Raw genomic sequence first — 20,168 nt, 5'->3', positions numbered from 1 at the left:
TTAACCTCTCAAGTCAGGGAAAAGACGATATAGCAAGTAGGATATAAAACAGACTTAGCACAGTTGTCTCAGTAAATGAAATGCCAACTACATGAAGCCACTAGATTGATGACAGTAGCAGAACATGGTGAAAATCAATTTGTACATGAGGTGGTCTGATCTCAAGTTTGCAGAGAGCCGACTGTAGAGCGTCAATGCAAATCTTTGAGATAAAGAAGGAATTGTCAACTTTATTTGTTTTTTCACATATTAGTCCGCCATTTTGTTTGTAGAGCGAAACTCAATTTTTATAGCCTATCATACAAAATGACTTGAAATATCTGCAGTGTGCTCAAAACAATAAAACAATGAATTCCTTTTAATGTTAGCTTGTAATAGGCAGACGTGCACATTTCAGTAGGCAGTCTTTACGATTGAAATGAAAGATTAGGTACGCCAGGGAGCTAACAAGTTCTTCTGTTTAAGTCCAGCATATCTTCATTTTTTTTCAGCTTGTTGACATCCTGACGGAACAAAAAGCTCGGTCATATAGGGTGAACAAACTGATAGACCAGTCTGCGTGACACATCTGGCTTTCGGATGATGCCCTTCTTGTAGTACTGACGTATAGATCGACTCAGTTTGTCATAGTTCATTGCTGGATGGTTCTTCCTGATGCCCCATAGCCTGGCCACATGAGCCGAGTCTTCTATTTTAAAAATCCCTATGGACAGAGGAAAGAAGTTGTCACATACAGTATAGTATGTACAGTATGTGTATAGTGCACCAACATGCTGTTGGTTCGCATCAACACTAGTCATGAACAGCTCAATTCCAACCAGAACTTCCAATATTAATTACTAATCTAGGCGATAACACCCTAATGGACCGAAAGGCACACATTTTTTCTCATCAGTCCTATTACATGAAACAGTCAAACGATGGTGGTACTGTAGCTCATTCTGTAAAGTAATGGACTAACTGGTTGCTTGTCACTCACAAACATTCCAGACAAGCACCACAATGCACAATGTCATCATTGGACTAATTAGTAGAAGGAGTTGTTGCTTTTGTGATTTGAAACCCTTGCTTCAGCCTTAATGGCATTCCCAACCGCCAGTGTCCACCAACGGGTTTGGGGAGTTTCCTCCACAATAGACCACCTTACAGCCACAGCTCCGGTCGGCCGGCTCAACAATTAAGGCGCAGAACATGTTCCACTCAGACTCAATGCGCCCCAGCCTCCCCCTAGGACTTGGCTGAAGTTCTGCCAGATGGGAGTTGAAACGGCTTCTAACAGGGGATTCTGACAGACGTTCTGAGCAGACCCTCACAAAGCGTTTGCCAGGTCGGACCGGCATATCTTCCCCCACCATCGGAGTCAACACACCACCAGGTGATGATCGGTTGACAGCTCCGCCCCTCTCTTCACGCGAGCATACAAGAGAAGCTGCCACAAGTCCATTGAAATGACCACAAAGTTAATCAAACTGCTACCTAGGGTATCCTGGTGCCAAGTGCACATATGGATACCCGTGTGTCTGAACATGGTGTTTGTTATAGACAGTCCATGGCGAGCACAGATTTCCAATAAGAGCATACCACTCAAGTTCTGATTTAGGGGGACCGTTCTTACCAGTTACGCCCTTCCAGGTCTCACTGTCATTGCCCACATGAGCAATGACGTCCCCCAAAAGAACAATGGAGTCCCAATCAGGAGCGCTCTCTAGCACCCTGGACTCTGAAGTTCTGTTTGGTGCATATGCACAAACAACAGTCAGGACCCATCCTCCTTGCCCGAACCCCAATATACATGTTCAGGGCCCGAGTCGGTGGGCAATAAGTATGCCTGCACCTCTCACCTTGGGCAACTCCTGAGTAGGAAAGAGTCCAACTCCTCTTGAAAGTATTGGTACCAGAGCCCAAGCCGTGTGTGGAGGCGAGCCCTTGGAACTTCTACATCTCACACACCTGCTTGGGCTCCTTACCTGCAAGGGAGATGACATTCCACATTCATAGAACTAGTTTCTGTAGCTGGGGATCAGGTCCCCTTGCCACTGCCCAACTCACATTGCACCTAAACCTTTTGGTCCCTCCCACAGGTGGTGAGGCTATGGGAAGGGGGACCCTCGTTGCCCACCTCCAGGCCTGGCTCCAGAGGGGGACTCTGGTGACCCATATTTGGGCAAGGGAAAACTGAGTCCAACATTTTTATGCATCATAAGACGTCTTTTAGCTATCCTTAGTCTGGCCCCTCGCCTAAAACCTGTTAGCCATGGGTGACCCAGCCAGGAGTATAAAGTCCCACACAACTTAGCTCCAAAGATCTTGGGACACAAACCTGTCTAAATCAATAACATTGACGGATCAAGGTGGGGCGCAATAAGTGATAAGGGCAAGGATGCTGTGTCATCCATTCTGTTCATACCCTTTATGGACAGAATTTATGGCACAGCCAAGGCTCAGAAGGGTTCCAGTTTGGTGGCCTCAGTATTGCATCACTGCTTTTTGCAGATGACGTGCTATTGTCAGCTTCTTTAAACTGCAATCTCCAATTCTCGCTGGATTGGTTCAAATCTGAATGTGAAGTGGTTGGGATGAAAATCAGCAGCTCCAAATTTGTGACCATGGTTTGCAGTTGGCAAAGGGTAAATTGCCTTCTCCAGGTCAGGGATGAGCTCCTGCCCCAAGCGGAGGAGTTCAAATATACTGGGTCTTGTTCATAAGTGAGGGAAGAATGGAATGGGAGATCGACAAACGGATTGGCTGCAGCGTCGGCAATGATGCAGACTTTGTATCGGTCTGTTGTGGTGAACATAGAGCTGAGCCGAGCCGGAAGGCAACACTTTCAATTTAGCAGTCGATCTACATTCCTGCCCACATCTGTGGTCATGAGCTGTGGGCCGTGACTGAAAGAACAAGATCCCGGATACAAGGGGTTGTTTACTCCACAGGGTGTCTGGGCTCTCCCTTAGAGATACTGGATAGATGGTGATTTGTGGCACATATGTTATCTATAGGTAATTTGTAGACAGTACTAGCCAGTCCCTCCAGGATTTCCCGGTTAGTTTTTATGATTGTTAAGGCTAAAATAATCAATAATAGATAAAAAGACATTACCAACGCTATTAAAATATACAGTGCTTAATGCTATCATGGCCAAAATCATAGCCATAACTACTACTGTATCTACTCCTCAGAATCATCAGCTTCCACTTGATCTCTCTGAAAAACTTATAATTTTTTACACTTTCAAATATGAGAGTATGGTGATATATCTTCAGTTTATAATTCTACACATATAAAGCCGTGTTTAATGATTGATTTACGTCAGAAAACTGCCCAACTCTAGGCTTAACATGCATCATTCACATACAAATCGCCAATCCATCGCCTCCATGAGTGTGAGCATATTTCTTTCAACACTTTTCACATGTTTACCACTCGTGAAATAAGAGAAATACAATTGTTGGCGCTATTAATTACACTAGGCGAGCGTGTCGCTATGACTTACCGGTATCTTTATAGCTGTGCTTGTGGAGTCGCAATATGGCTCTTGGTGGAACATGATTGTCAACGAATCGCTCTTCATGGCGGCCGTTTTTCGACAAATCTCAAATGTTATTTTTTATTTGTTGTCAAGTTGTCCAACCAGCTCCAGGCAATGATGTGGACTCTTTGCTAAAATGCTAAAATATGCTAATCCTCAAGGTCCAGAAGTAAGAAGGACGACACGGCCGTCACGTCGTGACACGCATCCTGCGGCACCTCCAAAATAAAAGTCACTCTACATTTCAGCTGTCAAAACACTTTTATTGTGACGAGGTCCGACAACAACAGTGCCTCTAACTGTGCACAAATGACATTTTCAGAGCTAGTCACCGCACAATGTCTTGTAAGATTACTTCTAGCCTTGAATCTAATAAATAAATTGTAACGCAACGCATTTCTCATACAATAATGATAACAGCGTTTCAAATATGGGGAGAATAATTTGTTAGATTAGTCCGTTTATGGGAAAAAAAAAAACGGAGTTACCTAACGCAGTTAGTTTAAACGCCGTTATTCCCAACACTGGTTAGCTCACTCAAACCAGACCAGCTCTTCATCAAACATAATTTACAATGACTTGATAATATCAACTTTTTCCACTGTCCCAGTGGTTTGGTCTTTTCCCAAAGTAAACAGCTAATTGGAATACTGGATGCCAGTTCTCTTTTTTACCTTTTTCTTTGTTGATCCAGCGAATGCAGCGGCTGTAGTTGTGTGGCTTGAGGAGCAGCTCCTGAAGGAACTGCCACAAGCGGATGGGCTGGCTGGGGCAGCTGCACCAAGAATTGTCATTTGCTAAAAAATAAATTAAAAAAATTAATAAATAAAAAGTAGAAGTAGAGCCTCGGGCACTGTATCCATAGCTTTGTCCTTATACAACCCCTGGCAAAACTTATGGAATAACCCGTCTCGGAGGATGGGTTCAATTTGTTTAATTTTGTTGAGGGAAAAAACAGATCACAGATCACAGACGTGAAAAAAAAAAAACTAAAGTCACTTCAAATGGCAACATTCTGTCTTTAAAAGAAGAAAAAATGTGGTAGTCCGTAATAGTTTGCTATTTGTTTAGACCAAGTAGAGGGGAAAAATTATCGAATCACTCAAGTCTGAGGGAAAAATGATGGAATTATGACCAAAAAAATATCAACAAAAGAACACTTCAACAACACATCATGAGTACTTTGTTGCACTATCTCTGGCTTTTATAATAGCTTGCAGTCTAAATGGCATAGACCTAATGAGTGAATAACAGCACTCTTTATCAATCTGGCTCCAACGTTCTCTGATTGCTTTTGCTTTGTCATGGACTATTTTCATCAAATATCTCTAAAGATTTTCAACTGAAATGAGATTCTGACTATTTGTATGACATTGACCTTATGTGTTTTTCTTTTAGGAATGTTTTCATAGTTTTTGCTCAATAGCTAGATATATGATCATCTTGACAAATGATTTCATCATCCCCAAACATCCACTGACTGAAAGACTGACTACATTATTAGTGTGGTGAGTGACATGAATATAATTTATTTTATTGACAATAGAAAGTTAAAGGCAGAAATGAAATCAATTTGGGTAAAGACGTCCATGCGTCAGGGAGATCGGAATAAGTATGGGGGAGTAACTCTATGTCCGTTCACGCGTGTAAACGGGTTATTCCGAAAGTTTCAGAAAGTGGAATTTTGACCTTAACCTGAATATTGACTGCATGTAAACGTAGTGACTTTTAGGAATAGAAATTTACAGGGTGAATATTTTGTCCTCAGAATTGAGTGATTCTATAATTTCATCCCTCTAGTTGGTCTAAACTAGTAACTGTTGCAGACTACAATATTTTGTTCTTGATTTTTGATTTTTCACGTTTTAAGTCAAAAAGTTGTCATTGCACATGACTTCAGTTTTTGTGTCATGTGTGTAATGTGCTTTTTTTCTACAATTTTAAACAACTGAATGAACATCCTCTGAGAATGGTGATTCCATAATGTTTGCGTGGGGTTGTAGAGCAATCATTGTTGTCGATCGATGCCGAAATTTGTAAAAGTGTTCGAGACTTACCTGACTTAAAGTCTTCTGGTTGGCACTGGTCCTTCATTGCTGCAGCTAATAGAAACAGACACAAAATTGAATCCAATAGCATTTTCCAACACACACCCAACACATTTCATTTCATTTCATTTCATTTCATTTGCCTCCCCCCAGCTGATACAATTCTTACCAGATCTCCAGATGTCGAGATGAGCATATAGCATTTCTCCAAACTGCGAGGAGCGTTCTCTGAAGTCAGCCTCTGTCATGGAGCACAAGTCTCTTCCACTGAACTCCTTGAAGAGCATGCTCATCTGTGGCAGTCGGTACAAGTGCTCCGTCCACAGAAGCCACTTGTAAACGTGCGTGCAGCTCCAATCTAGTGGGTCTGCGGAGGAAAATTCAAACAATTATTTAATATTGACAACAATTACTCAGACTATTGTTTCATTGTCATCATAAATAGCTACAGCCTAATGAACGCAGAACATTCCATTTCTGAATGGCTATTGCCATCTGTGGCCGAAAAATTAAACTGCATGTTCCCTTCTTTTTTATGTATTTCTTTTTTTTTGTTTGTTTGTTTTTTGAAATGTTTACTGAGTCAAGAACATTTCTTGCATAGTTTCTTGACAAAAATATGTGTTCATTTTAAAGATAAGTGGAAAAAAACAAAACAAATAAAATACTGAATGTTCCCTTCTTGCAGCGCACAAATTCGAACCCGAATTCAGTCTGAAATCTATTGGCCAGAAGATTACAGGGGTTCCCATATGAACAGCTATGGTGTTAAACTGCTAATTAGATTAGATTTTTTAATCTGATTAATCACGTTTTAGAATTTTGATAAGTCTTTTTTATCAACATTTTTTTGCCTCTGCCAAATTTAAAGAGCACCTGTTATGTGTTAATTATTTCGACATTTAATGTTATGAAGATATCTTCAACATTTTTTGATCCACTGCACACACTCATCCTCCTCTTGTTCTAATCAGTTGTAAATGTCATACGCAAATATTTATTAAATGCTTTGCTTTAATGCATGTTGTTATGTTTATTGCTCAAACACAACCTGTGCTACCTTGAACGTAACCATCCGCTGTCAGCTCAAGGATCATCTGCTGTCAAAATGAATATTAATAATTAATTAAATTCGATTAATCTGCATTAATACATGATTAATGTGATATTGTCTGTTATTAATGAATTAGTTAATTCTTTCACTTTGACAGCACTACTACTAATGAAAAAAATTGGGGGGTCATGAATGGTCAAATAAAAAGGCTATTGTAAAGATATTTTTGGGCAAATTGTTACAAAGTGTAGCTTTAGCCTTCCACATGTTTTTTAGGAAAGTGGGATAAAAACTGAGGAAATCCATGAAAGTAAGGTGAGAAAACGGAAACTCCACACAAACTCTAAAAACTGTTGGGTCAAAAGTAACCCAATTATGGATCGAAAATGGACCGATCCACTTTATGAGTCAATTTGACCCAACTTTCTGGGTTGTTTGATACAAAATGATCCTTTTTTTACCCAAGTAAAGGATCTGACCAATATTTATGAGTTGTTTTACATTAAAAGACCCATTTCTTGACTCAAAGTTGTGTCAAATTGACCCAAGTAGGGGCTCGGTCCCTTTTTAACCCACTATTTGGGTTATTTTTGACTTAACTATTTTTAGAGTGCAGTAAGGCTTGAATCTAAGTGGCATTGACTACAGTCCTTATCTGTGAAAATTCTAAATGGCACCACTTGTGTGGAAAATGCAGAAATATGATTTGTATGGCTGCTCGTTATTTTTTGGTGCTGTATGTGCAAGCAATCAGCGTCACGATGAAAGATTTTGAAGGCTGTCAGTTAAATAGGAGCTACAAGGATCGTCTGTTTGCACAAGGCGTGCAGGTCCCCAGAGGCTCATCAGGTGTGTGTGCATATTGATAGCAAGAGCAGTGCAGTGTTTGAAGTTCAACCAATAGCTATTTAATTTGACATGAATCCAATAATTGTACCTGGCGCAATGTTGAGCAGCTTGCAAGCTTTGTTAACATCACTTAGCACTTCTCCCACCAAAATCGACTGGACCTGCTCCAGACAGTATTCCTCTGCTTCACCCTGGACATCAATGAGAGGGATCTGAGCCGGGCTGAGTATGGGTGGGCTTGGATCTGGACTTCCCAGACCATGAGCAGGAAGAGCAGCAGCCGCGCCAATCCTCAGTTCTCCACTTGCTAACCCAACATAACCAGTAGGGTACACTCCAGGCCAGCCAAGCTCTGGGAAGCCCAACAAACTGCGGGAAGGTTTGATATCATCTGTCCCCTCCATCCAGCAGATCCCATCTCTGTCAGATGGGGGACTTGTGCAGAGAGATGAGCGTCCTGTGGAGCCCATGTGATCATGACCTGAACTCCCCATCCTCAACTTTATGCAAGGCTGCAAAAGAAAAGAATGGAGGTTTATTATATCTGCCAAACCAAACCAAACCAATGCTGACATGAGGATTTTTTATTTATTTTTTTGAAGAAGAAGGAAACAAGGTGAAATTGTGTTTTTAGTTGGGGTGTGAATGACAATGAGCATGACTTAAATAGTTGGATGTACCACTGACTGCTGTTCCAAAGTTTAGTTGCAGTGAAAACTCACTCTTCTAGATATTCCTTCCTGCAAAATAAACAATCTCTCTGTCGTTCTCTGTCTATGTGGGTTTGTGAGCAGAGAGAGAGAGAGCAAGAATGTGTGAGTGCGTGTACACACCAACCTATACAGTGTATTGTATTCCCCAAAAAATGACTACCAAACTTTCTAAACAAGGTGCATAGAATCAGCAGTATGCCACAGGCCTGCTCGAAACATGTCGTATTACACCTGTGCAACATCTGTGTAGTGTCAGTTGCGGAATGGTATGAAATTTGAATTAAAACGTACAAAACAGCCAAATGACAATTGCACAAAATATAAACTAGTAGCCAAGAAGTAGCTTCGTTTAAAAAAGGTTGGTGACCTGACCTAAAAAATAACTTGCAGATGTGAAATAACAGTGAAAGAACAATATAAAAAGCAAATAAGATAAATTAGTGATAATTCCATTAAGGGCTTCTGTATTGTCGTATTTATGAATGTAATGAAATGTGTTACATTTCAAAATATAGTATAGCACATGATTTTTTTTTCTATAATGCAATTTGGCTCAACTCAGTTTTGCACAGCAACATATTTGACATTTTATGTACAACTACTGTATTATGTAACAGTGTTATTTTAGTTGTATTGGGAATTTCTTACCTTATCTGTCAGTCCAAAGTGGGTGCCAATGGAGATCAGTTTCCTCTCCTGGTGCATCTGCTCCCCTGTCCTTCCCTAAAATGGTTTTGCGCTCGTCCGGAGCTCCCAAACTCACTTGCCTCAAGGAAAAAAATTAGCTGTATGTCAAACAGGTTGTTGGTTTCGAGCTGTTTCGTTTCAGTCCACTACGACCACTGAGACACCTTGTTTGATACCTGGCCCTCAGGAGAAAGCTGGCTGAACATCTCAGTTTATGGGGAAACGGTGTGTGTGACCCAACGAGGGAGGGGCCTATTTGGTCAAAACTGATGCCGTTATTATTTCTGAAGTAGTCAAACGTTCCTGACTGTTAAGTAAGTCGTAAATTGTTAAGGATTATTAAAAAAGACACACAGCTCAAAGTATAAAAATCACTTGCTTCCATCCTAAAACAAAATATTATTGTAACTTCATGAATTAACTGTGTGAGAGGTATAATTGTAGCCTAGTTTGGTATCAACAATTCATTTTCTGCATGTGGTAAACTCAAAGGACATTGACAAATTACACAGAACTACGAATAAGGGGATATGGTGGGGACACTTAAGGCTCATTCACTCATTCATTCTTCAAACTGCTTATCCTCACTAGGATCTCATCATTTGAAATATTTTTTATTAATTATGTTGACAAAAATTGATCTCATACTGTGAGAAGAACAGGAAAGTAAACCTAAACCTATTGTGATGAGTTGTTTTCAAAAGTTGAAAACTACCATTGAAAAGTCAAACACCAAAGATGAGCAAGTAGTGCAGGAGCACGGAAGAACATTGTGTCAATGTTTGCTTCAACTAAACAGTGTTGAATTATTCTAAATAGCTGCTTAAACGACTTGTTTTTTGCTTCAACCAGGTTTGCAGATAAAAAGAAATTGAGACCTAGTAGCCTCCACATCTCTCATGCTCCTCAGACTCATTTTGCATGCAACATTCCAGCAGAACGAGCAGCAAGCGTTTTTTCAGGTAGTTTAGGGTTCTGTTGGACAGAAGCCGTTGAAAGGAGCCACATGCAGACCAGTAGGCCTTCAGGCAAACATGTAACCTGACTCCTCCTTCCAATAAATTAGAGGGGAAAAGAGATCTGATAACAAGTTCAGGTTGTCCTCTGAGCTCGAAGCCAAAACTTTCTCTCAATAATGCTTTTCCAAACGTTTTATAGCAATGCAACAATGCATTTCTTGCTTGTTTAAAACAAGACAGAGATGGCTTGTAGACCAAGTCACAATAACTCTACCCATTTACATACATTATGACCACCATTATGTGTAATACAATCTTTACTTCCTTTGAAAACCTGCAAATTAACTGCCACCTTCCTCCACAATAACAGTTTAGACAGGGCCGTTCAAAAGGATGCAAAGCATTCAAATTTGGATCACAGGACTAATGTGATGCCTTGGACCAAAAGTCTTCATTGACTGATACAAAATGTACTGTATTTGGGACAAACAAACAAAAACAAAAAACAACTCTTCAATTTTCAGTGATAATTTATTCATACAAATATTCATCAAACTTACAAGAGAAAAAGCTTTGAACACTTCCTCATTCACAAACATGCTGCTGTATGATTCATCATTGGAAACTTCAAAGATACACACACATTGGACTTGACAAGTTATTACCAAGAGCAAATACAAGTGTTGCTCTTTGACCTCTTGCAGGATTTTTTTTTTTTGTCTTTGTGGCATGCTTCGGTGTTAGCTGGTATGGTAAGTTCACCCTTGTTTGGGGTTTACAGTTACAGCTGCATTGAATATGTTCACCGGTCAAAGTACTCTTAAAAATGGCTATAATTGACACTCTGAGTCAGAGTCAATTAGCCCTTGAAAACTCAACTGTTGGAAGAAACACACACACATGGGCCTTAGGAGGTCTCGTTACTCAGTGCATAGATTATCCAGTCCAGTGCTACTAAATATACAGCAAAAAAAAAAGAAGAAAAAAAGACCACCAATGTGTCAGTTCTAAGTCACTAAAGGATTTTTGATGTTTTCATCCACAAAGAAAACCAAAAAGCAGAATAGTATTCAACACAAACACAACTGTATAATCTTTGGGCTAATTATGCCAAATGTTTTTCCTTCTCTACATTCATTAAAACATTCAAATTGAAAGATTGTGTGCAAGCGCTTGACAGTGAAACGAGCATGAAAACCGTTTTGATTTTATAAACGGCAGACCAGTGATTTAATGGATTAATTGGTTCCATCGCTGGGGAATTATAACAAATAATGCAATATGTTTGCTAATCGTGGAGAAATGACTAGGATAGTGTTGACTTTAACAGGATACATGTTCAAGTAAATAATATGGGTTGCTTTAAAGGCAGCACGGTGAAGCGCGTTTAGTCGTTAGCATCTCTACCTCACAGTCCAAAGTTGTGGGTTGGAATTTTAGCTTTCCTGTGTGGAGGTTGCTTCTCCTCCACATAAATGTGTGGCTTTTCCCCACTTTCCAAAAATATGCATGAGGTTAACTGATTGTTCCAGAAGACAATGGATGGTTGTGTCCAAAGAGAGAGATTTGGGTTCAATCATGCCACACCAGGTTTTCGCAGTTTAGTTCTGACACAGTCCTGTTCGACGGTCAGGTTTGCCCCCAGAGTTTTCCCTCCCCACTCTCCTAAGAATAATTTATAATTTGTGCGCACTAACCCCCCCATCATAAATGTAAATTATACCTTACATAAAATTATTTGTAGATGTAATTCTAACATAGATGAATAACCCAAATATGGGCATTCTAATTAAAGGATCACAAAAGAGTCCTGTATGACTGAATAAATGAGCTGCTATGTAGCCTGTGAGTGAACATGACAACCCCGAGTGGAGGATCATTGTAGTGCATTTTATTTCAGTGACTATTGCTTCGATTCAATGGATGACTTGTTTGTGTGTGTTTGTGTGTAAGGGCATATAAGTGCACTACCTGACTTGAGCTTTTCATATTTTGTGGAGGATTACTCCGTGTTACAAAAATAAGACATGCTTTTTCTGTAATGACCACATCATTTATCTTTGTTAAAGGGAAACTTTTCAGAAACTCAATCAATCAATGCATTGGGCAGTCAGCGCAGAAACTGGAGAATATATTGGCAAAATAAATGGCTTTTCCTCCAAAGTTTCTCTTTCAACTTGTACACACACTCACAAGAATAAACACACAATTTGACAAATGCACGCAACTTTGCACTCTGACAACTATGACGTATGAAAAAAAGAAAAGAAAAGTTATCACTCAAAAGATTCATTGCGCTACTTTAACTTAGCATTCACGTGACCATACAGTGGCTGTGGGATGTTGGTGGATCCAACTTCAGAGACCTCTGCTGCCCAAGAGTGCCGCTGCAGGGTACAGCCGTTTTGCATAAAAATGATTACCAACTTTCCTGCAACAACTGATAAAAGCTCTTCCTTCTCTTATCGATGTGGCAGGCTCCGGAGGCGTTTAGTACTGCAGCTTCTTTAGAACAAGTCCCAAGATTTACAAGTGACCAAAAGGGGAAGGCTCCTGTAAACCCTGTAAGGAGGAAGAACAGTTAGGAAATATTACGTGTACAGGGCAATGATTTTGTCTAAAAAACATCCAGACTTTCAATCTTGAGGCAGCATAATGCCACAAAGCTGCCGTGGAATGAGCAAATAGTGGAGGTATACAACACCTGTTAGAGAGCTGAAGTCGCCAATAGAGTTAAAAGTCTCATAGTATGAAAATGCCCTTTAGTGGGGTTTTCTATCAATAATATGCATCCCTGGCCTGTCTACAATCCAACCAGGTATGAAAAAAGTCCGTCCGTGACTTCTTTAGCTTTCTCCTCCTTTCTAAAATATGTGCTTCAAACGGGCAGATTAAACTTCCGTGACTTAGCGACGTCAACAAGACACGGATGTGCACACGGCCCCGCCCTCTCGGGTTAGTGGCACCTCCTCTGGTAGGTTTGTCACACCCACAGAAATTTGAGAAGCTGGCTGCTGCTTGTTTTTTGTTTGTTTTTTGCTGCTCACATACGCTTGAGAACAATGATCAGGAATAAGTGGTTGTTTCCTTCATCAGACTCTTTGAGAAGACAATGGATTAATTTTATTTTGAAGGACTTGTACCGACAGCATTTCTTGAAGGACTGTTTCGTTAATGAAAGCCTGTTCAGAGCTGGATTTGCACCTCGTTTAAACATCAGTCCTAACCGAGTGACACAAACGTGAAAGATGTAAGTTTAACATTTTATTTGGATTTAGCCTTCCTTCCTATCCTTTCAATTAGAGATGTGCCATATCATACTTTCTACCATATTACTGGTGTAGTTTTAGTACCTTAAGTAGTAGTTACATTTGTTGTGTGGAAGTTGTTTGGTTACAAAAGGTTAGATATGATAAAGCAGACGGTGGTTGGATAATACTGAAGCGGTTGCGTATTGTTTGGCCAAGATACAATCCGCGGTGGTTATTTTGCCGTGACTTTGTGATGCTAACCGGACGCTATGTGGTCTCGCCAAGACGACTTGCACGTTGCGACCGCGCAGTGGCCTAAATGTGCACATTTGTGTTATTCATAACCACTTGTAAATGGCTACAAGCATTCTTGGTAAATCGGAGACATTCACAGCAAAAATAACGCTCGCAGGACAGTTGCCGGTTAAGGCAAAATAACCACTGCCTAAACAATCGCTACAACATAGTCTCCGCAGTAACGTTATGCTACTTTTCCACATATTAAAATAGTTCTCAAATGTGTAAAAGACATGTCTGTCCGGCTCAAATTGGTACGGCTGTACTTGTACCACACTGCTCCTGCTCGCCATGGGCGAGTCGTTTCCATTCACAACATTAGCAAATTGGCTACTGGAGCCAAAATCGCAGCCCCTTCGGAGAGAAGGGTATGGCCTAGACGTGGCCTGGTGCAGCTATTTACATAAGTGACACACCCCTAAAACAGACTGTTTTAAACAGAGCGTTTTGTGTGTGTGGGTGATTTAGGGAAAGCAAAAATATTAGATCCAAAGTCAATTTTGATGAATGCATGTCATAGACATGTTTTTTTTTTTTTTTTTTTTTTTTACATATTTAAGAACTATTTTATTATGTGGAAAAGCTGAATACTATGAGACTTTTTATAATAGATTTGCTCTCAAGCAATTCCCAATACTTAAAATTGGTTAATAATTTGTAAGGATAACAAAAAATGTGAGCAAAGAAAGACCAATCATATCAATTTGTGAAAAAATATTAAATTGACCATATTTGGACATGCAGCATTTCTGCTAGAGAGCGACAATTTTTATCTTCTCTGTGGTTGAATGTTACAGTGGTGTATGTAGAACAGCACAAAAGCTGTCTGACTGTGCCAATCACATGAGGTGTTGGCCTCATGACATCTTACCTGGTTATAAGTGACTATTGACAGATTGCTTTGTAGGCTGTTTGCTACTAAGTCCACAGAGTTGTGTGAAAGTTCATTCTGGTCTTGCTGCAACTGGTTCGGGCTTCCCTGCCAGTGTTCCTCTGAGACTTTATGGTTGTTGTCATGGTGGAGGCTGGTGTTGCTGTTGGGCCATTTGCTTCTTTCTGGTGAGGCGAAGGGATTGTAATTTCCCTCTACGTTGCGATGAGGTTGCGTGTTGAACTCTGCCTGGAAGGATGAAAGCTGCTGTGTGACACCGAGAAGGCCACCAACCTCCACGCTCAGGATCACCCAAATAATATCTGTCAAAAAACAAACAAACATGTGGGCTACTGTACGGAACTATTATGCAAGACGGGAGGACTATGTTTTGGGTAGTGAGTTTAGTAAATGATTCACAATGCCATCAAAACCTTGACTAGAAAACTTGGAACTATTATGAGATTGGCTAAATAATATTAGAATGGTTAACTTGTGCGTATATCCGTGTGTCAATAATGAAACTTGAATTGCACATAATAGCTTTGGATCCAAGGTACCCATGATTGGTACCTTGCGGCTATAGCTGTAATAGTGCTTCTAAAATATCGATCTTTGCAGCCCAACGCAAAACTACTGCTAATGGAAAACTTATTTAAAATGTGTTTTAGGATTTTAAAATAAGGCAAAGTTACTAAGAAGTACCAATGGCTTTGTATTTTGTTTGTATAGATACACGTACCTCCATAGTAAAGTCCTGTTGCTGTACACATTCTCCACTGGCCCTGGTACATACCAGGAGACACTGGGCTCTGCATGGGCACACTCACGTCCGTCATTTCCTGAGGGGCTAGAGACCGCACCGTCACCATGTTTACATGACCAAACTGATCTCCGCCAACATACTTCAGGCAAATCCCAGGAGGCCAACACTCTGCACCTACAAGACAGGCAGACATGAATGCAGCGCTATTAATTACATTTGTGTGGCACCTGCTACATGAATACCTAGCCCATTAGAATCCGAAAATTCAGATCCGTCTGTCTTTTTTTTTGGGGGGGGGGGGGGGGGGTTCTTATTATGTTGCTACATTCAGAAGGTATGGTTAAATATTTGCCAACTTCCAAAAGAAAGGAAAATAAATAAAAGATGGATGAAGAAAAAATTGAAGGCGAAGAAGTAGTCGTCATGGCAATTATTGTGAGACGTAACTCTGCCGCCACCACAAGAACGATTTCCTATAAACAGCAGCCAAATGTACAATACCCGACCAGGATTCTACCTTTAGCCACAATGCAAGTGGGACTCTAGTTAATGTGAGCCATTTTAAACTAAAAAGATAAACCTTTCTGTAGCTGAAGTTTCGCCCTCCTTTGCTACCGTCAACATGGGGTGCGAAATTCACTGATGCCTTAACACCACTGAGAGTGCGTGTGTGTTCAGAGAGGCAGAGCACACTGCCCTCCCATTCATTCATTTCTAAACGGAGCCCATGTTGTAAAGAAATCAGGAGCTCGTGCTTGAACTTTTCCATCAGTACTGCCTGACACACGAGGCTCGTTTTTTGGGGCACCCTGAATAACCGAACGGCAAATTTGAACAACGCTCTGAATCTCCAAATGGGCGGAGTGAAGCAGAACGCGCTCGGCCACGATTAGGAAATGGGGATTTTATATTTTATAAGCTCAACTCTCATCTGTGACTGTGAAAAACATAAATTGTGGAAAACTGCTAGAGATGTAATTTTTTTTTTTACATTCCTATCATAGTTACGAATGCTAAAATGCGATTCCAAATATAGCCTTTACAAGAGGAAATGGTTTTATAATAAGCGAAGTGCGCATTATGTTTGCGCATGCGTGAAAATCAAGTTTAAAAAAAACTTTCTACCAGACAAAGCCGTCATTTGAATGGCGCTGAATGGAGTGCTGAAAGTGTTTGCGTAACTGCACACACCTTAAAGCTTGAAAGAATTGTTTAAACGACTTTCTGCCTTGAGTGACAGAACAACAGGTGCCATTCTTAACTGTCCTAATGGAGTTTATTGACAAAAAAAATTACCATTGCAAAGCTCGAGAAGACAGGAGTGCACGCTTGTAAACCTCCGTTCACGCTTCCCAATTTCCAGACAGAAAAGAAAGATCCAAACGGAAGTATAAGAGGCTAAATTATTATTATTATTTTTTTAAACACATTTATTTTGTCAATATCCTGAAAGCGAGTGAACAGACGGCATGTTAGCATCACGAAGCTTACTAGCGGACATACATAATGGAGTAATAGTCATTTAACAACCTTCCTCTAGCCACGATTGACCCCTTCAGTAAAGAAAGCTCCTACCCCGTCTCTTGATCGCATCCCGGTGTTGTGTCCTCGGTGCAACTCCAGGTAAAGTGCACACATTCAGTCAAATAATAAGCACTTAAATAGGCGTAACTGTCATGTCCCGGCAGAGACAGTAACGACATGCTATTCATGTTTAAAATAGATTAAATAAAAAACATTAACTTTCCAACAGTTGAAATGGTCCAAATCAGCGCCTCCACGTTAGACTCCATTAGTTTTCAATAACATGTTGGTAGCAGGCTACCAGCCGGCCTATCCATAATGCACCGCACTGCCGAGATATACACTTTGCACTTAATTCTATTTAATTTATTCCCTGCAGAAGAAAAAAATGGGTGTAAAAGTGCAAACTACTCCATATTCATCCATTGCTGTGCCACTGTATAGCACACAAAATTATTAATACAACTACAAGTATAACCTGTGTTTTGCGCCCACAAAAATATAGTATATGTGGTGGACTGACAAATGACTGCTGGGCTCTACCTGTGTTCTGTATCCTCCAGGTCTTGGTGAAACGTGTGTCAGGTGGAACTGATTCACCTTCACCAATAGTCACATCTTTCACAAGGGACATGCATGGCGCACTGATATTAGGACTCTCAAAGTCATAGTAGGCTCCAATGGCTGCTTGTAAATTCCTGAAACAGAAAGGAAACATCCAAGTGGTAGTCAAACAACATTTATGAGCTGGCACCTGCAGTGGCATGCAAAGGAGGACTGAGGAGGCAACGATTACGGACATCCAATTGAGGGGGCGTTACATGTTTGTTTTTTTATAGTAATAGAACACAATATTCTGTGGGTCCTACTAAATCAGTCAAAATCCAGTAAAACAGTCGGGCCGAAGGGGGTTGCTTCAGTGAAAATGGCTGGGAGTGAATGAGTTAGTAGCACAACACTTTGCTGAAAGTGCCCCGATGGACGTGAAAATAGATGGAGCTAATTGGTTAGCTTTACAGATATTTATTACAGATATTTTCTCAAGTAGCGCTTAGCGCCAAGCACCTGTTGGTGCAATCCGATATATACTCACAGGTACGCATACGCAATAATATTTACTAGGGGTGTGCCCAAAAAATCGATTCTCATAAGAATCGCGATTCTCATTTAGTACGATTTCAGAATCTATTTTAAATGTCCCAAAATGGATTTTATTAAAATTATTTTATACCGTCTTCCCTTTGTTTGTGTGTGCCTTTATTGGGAGCGCTGTTCATGTTGTACCCGAGTTGGCCACTTAGGGGCAGTGTGGTTCCACGCGGTCTGATACACTGTTAAGTTGTAGCCACATTAGAGAGTAGAAGGAAAAAGTCACGATCAAGTTATTCCAATAAAAGTTGTTTTTTTTGCAGCGTGCAGCCGTTCTTTAGAGTGATAAAAGTGCCGTGAGTAGCGCACTAGTTAGCATTAGCAAGTCAGATTGGAGTAGATCATTAGGATTCCTTGAAAATTTATAAATTTAAACAAAAATCATTGTCAATCAAATCCTTTTGAAATAAAAATCGTTCATAATCGAAAATCAATTCTGAATCGAATCGCACACCCAAAAATCGGAATTGAATCGAATCGTGAGACATTCAAAGATTACCACCCCTAATATTTACCCTCCTGGTTCCTTTCTTCCTAAAGTTTGGGGTGTCTGAATTTTGTAAACTACTTTTTTTCCCTCTGCTTTGCTTCTGAATGTTGTTAATGTTAACTGCTGTGTTTGTTGCTTCCCTTGTGTAAAGCACATTGAGTTGCCTTGTGTATGAAATGTGCTATAGAAATATTAACTTGCCTTGCCTATCTTTCAGGTACTGCCTTTTAGCAGTCCTTGCAGAAAGGCAGGTCACAGTTTCTGGGCTTTCCCGACTCGTCAACCTCGTACTCAAAGTACTTCCATACAGCACTTTTATATTCTAGACGTTTTTTTTTACATGTTAGCTGTTGCTATTTTAGTTTGCTAAGTTTTGGTTTTGCCATTCAGGTTATAAGGCCATGTACAAGTGTAACGGAATGAGGCTGCGAGACTTAAAATTATCGATACTAGCTTTAGTATCAATTAATATCGAGGTATCGATATTTTGGGACAACCTTAGTACATATATAAAATTCACTAATGTACACAAATAAATTGTTGAAAAAAATGACATAATTACTCCAAGGCAAAAACAAACACAGACACATAATAGTGTTGACTATGCAAAACTGCATTGAATTAAATTTCTAATTATTTAAAATGTAATTACGACAAGACGGAAAGACGTTGATGTCTGTCAAATTAGCTTGTAAACGTTGAATATCCGCTTGCCATTGTTGCAGTCCACTGAATGGGCAAGTGGGTGTTCCACGTGACGCGCTCGTCATCCATAACCAGCAGATTTTATTTTTAGCAAAGTGGTTGCGAGGAGCGCTCACACGCCGTCACGTGACTTGTGCCATCTCACACCCGCATACTGGCAAGACACAGCATAGTGTTACAGTATTTCCAAATGCATAGTCGATTGTACATACAGTCTAGCTTTCACGTTATGTAAACTGTAAACAAAGCCTGTCTAGTAAAATTAAATGACATTTTCAGGCTTGCGACACGATTTTCAGTTTGGCAGCCAGGTTACATAATATTGGACTCTCCAAAAGCCTTCCTGACGTGGATTAAGGGTGTGTTTCACATGATCAACGCTAAATTGGAATTTCGGGGGAAACTAACATAGAAGTTAGTTATTGACGTCACTTTTATGAGTTAAACAGTTTCCTCGATGTCAATTAAAATAATAGCGTCACACGCATCGAAACAAACGAAGAAGGGACAGTGATTTTATTTATTCGTTCAGCTAACTAGAGCCTTAATTATAATTAAGTCACCATACCAGTATTAATATATATCTAAATTCCTCTGTGAAAGTTGGAGTCAGCAGTTTCTCTTTGGAGTACGCTTGTAATGTATAACCATAATTATATTAGTACCATTCGAACTAAAACTCACGTTGCACAAAAATGACTTTTTCTTCCCCAGTGATTATATCCGCGAAAGTAATGCTAGCTAACACACGTGAAATGGCTAACTCGAAGCCCACTCAACAGGCCAGTCTAGTCCTCGAGCTCACCAGTTGGTCATGTCCAGAAAGAAGGCGCATCCGGCGGGGTTAAGCTGAAAGCCGAGGAGCCTCTGGAACTCCGAGATGAGGATATCTTTGTCTGTCGTGCCCATGCAACTAAATTTCTGCGTGAGCTCCTGGTCCACGTCCAGGTCCATACCCTCCATCGTCACTTCGCCTCCTGAAAACCAAATTAAAAAAAGAAACTCCTAATACAGATGAAGGCCTCCGCTTGTCATAACAAAACTGAACAACAGCGCCCAGTGCGCATGTCACAATCGCAACGCTCACCTCTGACACACCAAAAGCCACGTGACTTTGAAATATACGCCTCCGTCCACAAAACACGCGCACAATCTTTTCTACTTTTGATACATATTTTAAAGACCAAAATCTCTGAATATGCAAACGCTAATCCCAAAAAGTCAACCAAATATGCTTTTATTTTCCATCATGCTCCAGTATTTTTTTATTGACACG

At 40.3% G+C, this 20,168-nt stretch overlaps 2 protein-coding genes across 2 annotated transcripts; both read right to left on the bottom strand.

Moving 5' to 3' along the window:
• Positions 1-513: 513 nt before the first annotated feature.
• On the bottom strand, positions 514-8,898 carry LOC144063712 (SAM pointed domain-containing Ets transcription factor-like). The gene is made up of 6 exons (XM_077585522.1): positions 8,842-8,898; positions 7,569-7,992; positions 5,747-5,944; positions 5,587-5,631; positions 4,204-4,326; positions 514-703 (listed from the first exon to the last, which is right to left on the bottom strand). Exons 1-6 carry the CDS (start codon positions 8,896-8,898, stop codon positions 525-527), a joined length of 1,026 nt encoding a protein of 341 aa, XP_077441648.1. The 3' UTR covers positions 514-524.
• A 1,453-nt stretch (positions 8,899-10,351) lies between these two features.
• Positions 10,352-19,967, bottom strand: LOC144037671 (protein ILRUN-like). Its single transcript, XM_077549320.1, has 5 exons — positions 19,698-19,967; positions 17,092-17,246; positions 15,001-15,198; positions 14,259-14,581; positions 10,352-12,401 (listed from the first exon to the last, which is right to left on the bottom strand). The coding sequence occupies exons 1-5, from the start codon at positions 19,853-19,855 to the stop codon at positions 12,366-12,368; spliced, it is 870 nt and encodes a 289-aa protein (XP_077405446.1). The 5' UTR covers positions 19,856-19,967; the 3' UTR covers positions 10,352-12,365.
• Positions 19,968-20,168: the final 201 nt, after the last annotated feature.

This window comes from Vanacampus margaritifer, chromosome 1, assembly GCF_051991255.1.
Source record: "Vanacampus margaritifer isolate UIUO_Vmar chromosome 1, RoL_Vmar_1.0, whole genome shotgun sequence".
In the NCBI taxonomy this organism is placed as follows: domain Eukaryota; kingdom Metazoa; phylum Chordata; class Actinopteri; order Syngnathiformes; family Syngnathidae; genus Vanacampus; species Vanacampus margaritifer.
The sequence above is the reverse complement of the archived record's forward strand: the minus strand, read 5'-3'. Positions and strand labels throughout refer to the sequence as shown.